At 42.0% G+C, this 8,656-nt stretch overlaps 1 protein-coding gene across 2 annotated transcripts in view; it reads left to right on the top strand.

Moving 5' to 3' along the window:
* Positions 1–8,656, top strand: part of zcchc4 (zinc finger, CCHC domain containing 4) — a 57,445-nt gene that overhangs the window by 32,332 nt on the left and 16,457 nt on the right. For both annotated transcript variants that reach the window (XM_080189410.1, XM_080189420.1), the window contains 2 exons: positions 2,317–2,467; positions 4,955–5,052. In XM_080189410.1, the coding sequence (XP_080045536.1) occupies positions 2,317–2,467; positions 4,955–5,052 (249 nt within the window). The remainder of the gene's footprint in view (positions 1–2,316; positions 2,468–4,954; positions 5,053–8,656) is intronic.

The following is an 8,656-nucleotide window of genomic DNA, read 5'->3' as shown; positions in this document are numbered from 1 at the left end:
ATCAAAGATTGGATCATATGACATGTTCGAAATTCTTTATTATTCTTTGTAATTTTTCATCACAAATCAGTTTAACTGTTTATGATAATCAGAATTCACATTGCACCAATACTGTTTAACCTTTCGATGCATGCTCCTACTTTTTGCATCATCTTCAATTCAGTGTTGTTGTGCCTCTATTATTCTGCTGCATTGCACAACTAATTTGTTAATGCAGTACAAATTTCAAAGGAAGTTTTGTTCCACCTTGCTGCTTCATTATTTAATAGTCCTAGTTAGGCTTTGTCACCTACTCAACATTATTTTGGATCCAGCTGGATCTTTCCATGTGCTTGTTGAATCATATAACATTTGGCTGATTGTGCCAGTGTTAGCTGTTTGAAAGTGCTATTCAATTAGTTCTGCTCTCTTACTGCCTCCCTACAGCCCTGCAAGTTTTGTCCTGTTCAAGTATTTATACAATTCCCTTTTGAAAGTTACCATTGAAACTGCTTTCAACATCTTTTTCATGCACTTCAAATAATCTATTTAAAAAAAGATTTCAACTCATCCTGATTCTTGGTCAACTTCTTTATATGTTTGCGCTCTGGTTTCCCTGCAAGTGGAAACTATTTACTCTGTTGAAACCCTTCATGACTTTAAATCTCCTGTTAACCTTCTCTGCTCTGAGAAGAACAATCCTGGTTTTTCCAGACTCTCCACATTACTGAAGTTGTGGCTGTTCCTGACTTATTCCTCAGGACTGCACTGATCCCTTTCTCGCTTTTCTCTCTACTTTCTCACAGTTGCAACCAAACAGAGTTGTGAGACTTGAAGAGATGGCAATAAAGCAGTGTGCTGATCAAGCTAGTCCTATATCACGTCACCACCTTGCTTTGTTATATTACCTTCTGCCTCCTCGCAAAACCAGGGAAGAATTCAAACAGCTCAGTTCAGCTGTACATGAATTGAATTAAATTGGGACAGTGGGTACAATAATTATTGTTAATTATTTCATGATGCACCCTCTTCGCCATGCCCAGGAGCGAATTTGAAAATAACTGTCTGTAAGCAACACCAAAGATTGGGTATCTTTTATGTGGTGATTTAATTTGCAGGTTGCACCATTTTATTTTTATCACTCCATTATTTCCAGAAATAAATGTTCTTTATCTGGATCCGTTCAACACCTTTAATCATTATTATTTTATTCCCATTACATTTGTTACAATGTATTAATGATGTTGTACAGTTAAAAGGCAAAGCAGTAGGCATAAAATTATAGCTTCTTTACTAATTTAAGAAATCATTTAAGGGCAAAGCCAGCATTAATTGCCCTTAAGTTGTGGTCGTGTTGGACTACAGCCTTAAATCCCTGCAGTCCATGTGTAGGTGCACTTAGTGCTGTTAGGGAGGGAGTTCCAGGATTTTGATTGAGACAGTGAAGGAATGGTGATAGGTTTCCAAGTCAGGATGGTGAGTGGTTTGGAGGGGAACTTCAGATGAGGTGCTCCCATGTGTCTGTCGCTCATGTCCTTCTGGGTGAGTTTGGAAGGTGCTGTCTGAGGAGCCTTGGTCAGTTCCTATAGTGCATCTTGCAGATAGTACACACTGTGCATCGGTGCAGGAGGGGTTGACTGTGAAAGGGGTAGCAATGAAGTGAGCTGCTTTGTCCTGGATGGTGTAACTACTTGAGTGTTGTTGGAGCTGGAGTCATCTAGGTAAGGGGAAAGCATTCCACAAAACAAATCCCTGTGTGCCTTATAGTGCACAGGCTTTGGGGAGTCAGGAGCTCAAATACTCACCGCAATATTCCTAGCCCCTGACCTACTGTTGTTGCCACTATTGGTATATGGTTGGTCTAGTCAGTTTCTGGTCAATGGTAATCCCCAAGGTGTTGATAGTGGGGAATTCAGTAGTGATAATGCCATTGAATGTCATGGATGATGGTTAGATTCTCTCTTTGACATGTCATGCCTGGCATGAATGTTGCCACTTCCAGTCCAAGCCTGGATATAATCCAGGTCTTGCTGCATTTAGACATGTGACAATGGGTATAACAATTGTTAATTATTTCATGATGCTCCCTTGAATGGTGCTGATTATTGTGCAATCATCAGTGAACATTCTCACTTTTGACCTTAAAACAGAAGGAAGGTCATTGATGAAACAGCTGAAGATGATTGAGCTTGGACTATTGTGTTTCAAAGTACTAATGTTTTTAATATTTGTTTCATGTATTGTTTTTAAAAATGTAGTTGTTAGTAAAACTGTCCAAACCTGTTTGAAAATTACATATGTGCCTGCACACTAATTTACTTAATTAACTTCTCACAGTCTGCCTTTGAAGTATTTCAAACATTCTTGTGTCAAGACAAGGGCGAGTCTGTTATCATGGTGACTGATCCACCTTTCGGCGGCTTAGTGGAGGCTCTCGCCCACAGCTTCAGAAAGATTGTTGGTGTATGGAAGTCTTCACGGACTGGAAGTATGAAATCTCATTACAACCTGTATTCGTGTATGGTGGAGGAATGTTTTTTACTTGGGAATATAGAAACATTAAGAATTTAGTGAGCCTGAACTCCAGAAGAGCACTTAATTGATTAATATGTTAAAGGAGCATGTTCAATTTGGTGTCCTTCTCTCCATCTCCATTCCAAATACCTTCTGCAACATTAAAGTTAAATTGTCTGGCCTGAGTTATTTGACTTATTTTGTTTGAATAATTTGTAACATTAGCAGCTCTTCAGTCCTCTAACACCACCCCCACTTCTAAGGAAGACTGTGGCTATTGCCTCCACAATTTTCACTCTCTTCGTGCACTATTATTGGATGCATCCCATCTGTTTCTGGCGCCATAACAACCTCAAATACAGATAGCCTAGCCAGTACTTCCTCTATCAATTTCAAGTCCTTTTAGTATTTTAATTACCTCCTCTTCCAACACGACCTGGGTAGCATCATCTTTAGCATGAAAAGTGCAACTTCATCATTTAAGATGACTACAGCGATCACTATCTCCTAAATGTTTGCCTACTGACATTTGGCCCACTTTATTCCCAAGAAGCAACTCGAGCTGTGCTTCCTTTCCCGTTGTTACTGGCAACGTACTGCTGCAGAAAGTTCTCCTAGACACACTCTAGGAACTCTTGCTCTTTACACTACTATTATCCTACTTTATATTTGGATAATTAATGTTACCCATTATAACTACACTACAATTTTTGCATCTCTGTAATTTCCTTCCAGATTTGTTCCTCTACTTCTTTCCCCTGGTTGGTACCCTATAGGCTGCACTCAGTGATATAATTGCATCTTTTATTTTCCTTAGCTCCAGCCAAATAGATTCTGGGACTTCCTGTGATTCCAGTATTGCAATACTCAATCAATACCGCTATCCCTCCCCCTTTTCTTCCCTTTTTCTTTACTAAGCACCTTGCATGCAGGAGTATTTAACACCCAGGCCTGCCGTTCTTTGAGCCAAGTCTCTGTTATAACTGCAACATCATATTTCCACATGGCAACCTGTCTGTAACTCACCAATCTTACCATGCGTTGTGCATTCACATACACGCGCTATAACTCTGATTCAGATTTTATTACTTTCTCCCTTACTCTGAATGCACTTAATAATTTATCATTCCCTACTCTAGAGCTATCTTTCTTTCCCGGTATTCTGTGCACCTTAGCATTCCTCTCTGATATTGCCTCCTGGTTCCCACATCCCTGTCAATTTGCTTTAAACCCTTCCCAATATCATAAGGTAGGGTGTGAACATGATTTAAGGTGCATCAAAAGGTCTGAGTGCAAATTTTAAAATGACTTTGAGTACGGAAACTAAATACACAAGTAATATCTTTCCATAATGTTCTTATGATGTAATTCTCAAATATAATGGCAAAAAATGAATGAGACAATGAGCATGGGAAAAATAATTGGGTAGAAGAGGAGAATAACTGTCAATTCATGCTGATCTGAAGAGGTCTCAATCTGATGTTGGTTCGGATCAGTTAGCTGGTTTGTTGACTGACATTGTTTTTGCACTCATTTTTGGAAGCTATGAGCCACCTTGTCAGCCATTCACACTTCCCAGTCTTGCTTGCTTCCTTCTTGATATTGATATGGTTTTGTTTTGAGTCTGCCACCAGATAGTATAATTTAACAGTTTAAATGGTGTGTGCAAGCCGCTGAGTACTTACCTTTTGGGATTAGAATAAGTTCAACACAAGTTTAAAAGCAGGTAGTTTTTTTTTTATTAATTTGAGCGTTACAAAGCCTTGTTTGTGGATATGTCGTGGAATCCCCTGTAAGTAGTTTAGCACAACCTGAGTTAATCCGAATACTTTGATCCCTATGTGGCCAAGACAGTCTACCTGTTTTGAATCCTTGTGGATAGATAGTGAAAGAGCTACTAAGTATCTCACTCTCTGCTCTGATCCCATAACCTTGAAGATTTTTTCATTTTCAAGCAGTTAGTTATCTTTTGAAGGTCTCAGATAGTATATTCCAGATCACCACAACTTGCTTAGTTTAAAAAAATAAGTTTTGTTCTTCCCCTGCCTGGTTTTTAACCCTTCAAAGGACTGATCCACGTAACATTTTAACCTCTATCAAATTGTCCTTCAATCTCCTATATTTAAGGAATGCCACTTTTCTTCATAATTTGCTCATCTAAGTCAGACCACTGAGATGCATGAGGATATTACAACTCAACATCACACACTAGGCATATTGACTGCCAGTATACGTGGTAGCTACCATCACTTCTGCTTCCATTTTCATTTTATTTGATATCTACACCTTTAGGAAATGCTTTATGGAAAGGAGCCAACAGGTAGCAAGACCAGAGAAGGCTCCTTTCAAAAAAAAGGGCAGAACTTGCAGTGATTTAGGTGAATGGCTATTTCTTATTTTGTGCTTATTCTAAGAAAGTTGGCACTTTAATGCCTTCTCATTATGTTTTGTTTTCATTCAGTTGATGACGAAGAGTTGCCAATGTTTTGGATTTTTCCATACTTTTTTGAACCTCGCATTCTGCAATGTTTCCCAACTTTAAGCATGCTGGATTACCAGGTGAGCAGTTTCTCTGTATCTTTGGTACTCCCACTTCTGCAAACAGTACGCTTCACTGAGCCAATGCAAGCTTCAATTTACATCTGTGACACACATTGCAAATCGTTAATTACAACTGGTATTTTTGATATGGCTCAAAGGAGCTGAGTTTGAGATTGGTAAACATTTGATTTATTATTGTCACATGTAATAACATACAGTGAAAAGTACATAAGAACATAAGAAATAGGAGCAGGAGTAGGCCATCTAGCCCCTCGAGCCTGCCCCGCCATTCAATAAGATCATGGCTGATCTGTCGTGGCTCAGTTCCACATTCCCGCCCTCTCCCCATAACCCTTAATCCCCTTGCCTACCAAAAACCTATCAACCCGCGTCTTAAAAATATTGAGCGAGGCAGCCTCCACCACCGCAACGGGCAGAGAATTCCAGAGATTCACCACCCTTTGAGTGAAGAAGTTCCTCCTCAACTCCGTTCTAAACCGCTCCCCCCCCCCCCTTTATCTTGAGGCTGTGCCCTCTAGTCCTACTGTCCTTTTTGAGCGGGAAGAGCCTCTCCACCTCTATCCTATCCATTCCATTCAACATCTTATACGTCTCAGTGAGATCTCCCCTCATTCTTCTAAACTCTAACAAGTACAAGCCTAGTTTATTCAGCCTCTCCTCATAGTTCAACCCCCTCAACTCCGGAATCAGCCTAGTAAACCTCCTTTGCACTCCCTTGCGTAAGTGCGGCGACCAAAACTGCACACAGTACTCCAGCTGCGGCCTCACCAGTGCCCTATACAGCTGCAGCAAGACCTCCCTACTTTTATATTCAATCCCCCTCGCTATGAAGGCCAGCATCCCATTCGCCTTCCTGACCACCTGCTGCACCTGCAAGCTGGGTTTTTGTGACTCATGCACAAGGACCCCGAGGTGTCCTTGTAAGTAATAGTCCTTCCTACCATTATTCCTACCAAAGTGGACAACCTCACATTTGCCAACATTAAATTCCATTTGCCAGTTCCTGGCCCATTCGCCCAGCCTATCTAGATCCTTCTGCAGACTCTCCACACCCTCCACACAATTTGCCATTCCACCAATCTTGGTGTCATCAGCAAATTTCGACACCATACACTCGGTTCCCTCCTCCAGATCATCTATATAAATGGTGAATAGCTGAGGCCCCAGCACTGACCCCTGGGGCACTCCACTAGTCACCAACCGCCAATCCGAATAGCACCCATTGACCCCACTCTCTGCCTCCTATTTGACAGCCAATCCTCTATCCATGCTAACACCTTACCCCCAACTCCATGCCCCCTGACCTTCTGCAATAACCTCTTGTGAGGCACCTTATCAAACGCCTTCTGAAAATCAAGAAAGACCACATCCACTGGCTCTCCTCTACCCACCGCCCTAGACACATCCTGATAGAGTATTATGTCTTGCGTGCTATATAGACAAAGCATATAACATTCAAGAGAAGGAAATAAGAGCGTGCAGAATGGGGTGTTACAGTCATACCTAGGATGTAGAGAAAGATCAACTTAATGCGAGGTAGGTCCATTCAAAAGTCTGATGGTAGCAGGGAAGAAGCTGTACTTGAGTTGACTGGTATGTGTCCTCTGATATTTGCGTCTCTTTCCCGATGGAAGAAGGTGGAAGAGAGCATGTTCGGTGTGATTTGGGGTCGTTGATTATACCAGCTGCTTTGTTGAGACAACGGAAGTGTAGACAGTGCCTGTGAACGGGAGGTTGGTGAGTGAACATGTAGTCCCACATGAGCTGAGCTTTAAAACTGAGGAGTTTTCTATAGGCCCCCAAATAGTAATGGAGATGTGGAGGAGGAAATGGCAAAGCAGATTGGGGATAGGTGTGGAGGTCACAGGTCAGTTATCGTGGGTGACTTTAACTTTCCAAATATCGATTGGAACCTTTATAGGCCGAATAGTTTGGATGGGACACTTTTTGTACAGTGTGTGCAGGAGGGTTTCCTGACACAATATGTGGATATGCTGACAAGAGGTGGGGCCACGTTGGACTTGGTACTTACTGGGTAATGAACCAGGCCAAGTGTTGGATTTGTTTGTGGGAGAGCACTTTGGAGATAGTGACCACAATTCAGTGTCCTTCATTATTGCAATGGAGAAGGATAGGGTCACAAGACAGGGCAAGGTTTATAATTGGGGCAGGGGTAATTGTGATGCGATTAGGCAAGAATTAGGGTGCATAAAATGGGGACAGAAACTGTCAGGTATGGGCACAAATGAAAAGTGGAGCTTTTTCAAGGAACAAATACTGTGTGTCCTTGATAGGTATGTCCCTGGCAGGCAGGGAGGAAATGGCTGAGCGAGGGAACCATGGTTCACAAAGGAGGTTGAATGCCGCCTCAAATGGAAAAAGGAAGCGTATGTAAGGATGAAAAAACAGGGTTCAGTTGGGCCGCTTGAGAGTTACAAGGTAGCTAGGAATGAGCTAAAGAAAGGGCTTAGGAGAGCTCGGAGGGGGCATAAGAAGTCCTTGGTGGGTCGGATAAAAGAAAACCCCAAGGCTTTTTACTCTTATGTGAGAAATAAAAGAATGACCAGGGTGAGGTCAGGGCTAGTCAAGGGTAGTAGTGGGAACTTGTGCATGAAGTCAGAAGAGATAGGTGAGGCGTTGAATGAATACTTTTCTTCAGTGCTCACTAAGGAGAGGGGCCATGTTTTTGAGGATGAGTGTGTGACACAGGCTGATAGGATGGAGGGGGAAGATGTATTAACAATTTTGAAAAACCTGAGGGTGGATAAGTCCCCGGGACCAGATGGGATACATCCTAGAATACTTTGGAAGGCAAGGGATGAGATTGCAGAGCCTTTAGCTTTGATCTTTGAGTCCTCACTGTCCACAGGGATAGTAGTCATGATGTGGGTATGCCGGCGTTGGACTGGCGTAAACACAGTAAAAAGTCTGACAACACCAGGTTTTAGTCCAACCTATTTATTTGATAAATAAATAGGTTGGACTAAAACCTGGTGTTGTCAGACTTTTCACAGGGATAGTGCCAGAGGACTGGAGAGTGGCGAATGTTGTTCCTCTCCAAGAAAGGAAATAAGAATGACCCAGGTAATTATAGGCCAGTTAGTCATACCTCGGTGGTTGGTAAGTTCATGGAAAGGGTCCTGAGAGATAGGATTTATGACCATTTGGAAAGATGCAGTTTATTCTGGGATAGTTAACACGGTTTTGTGAGGGGTAAGTCCTGCCTCACAAACTTGATTGAATTCTTTGAGGAGGTAACTAAGTGTGTGGACGAAGATAGAGCAGTTGATGTCGTATATATGGATTTTAATAAGGTGTTTGATAAGGCTCCCCATGGTAGGCTCATGAAAATAAGGATGTGTGGGATAAAAGGAAATTTGGCTGATTTGGATAAGCAGCTGGCTGTCTCGTAGAAGACAGAGGGTAATGGTGGAGGGAAAATTTTCAGACTGGAGGCCAGTTACCAGCGGTGTACCACAGGGATCAGTGCTGGGTCCTCTGCTATTTGTGATTTTTATCAATGACTTGGAAGAGGGGACTGAAGGGTGGGTTAGTAAATTTGTTGATGACACCAAGATTGGTGGACTAGTGGATGAGGTGG

Source organism: Carcharhinus amblyrhynchos, chromosome 1 (genome assembly GCF_965287045.1).
Source record: "Carcharhinus amblyrhynchos chromosome 1, sCarAmb.v2.hapA, whole genome shotgun sequence".
Classification (NCBI taxonomy): domain Eukaryota; kingdom Metazoa; phylum Chordata; class Chondrichthyes; order Carcharhiniformes; family Carcharhinidae; genus Carcharhinus; species Carcharhinus amblyrhynchos.
This window is presented reverse-complemented; position numbering and strand designations above follow the sequence as displayed.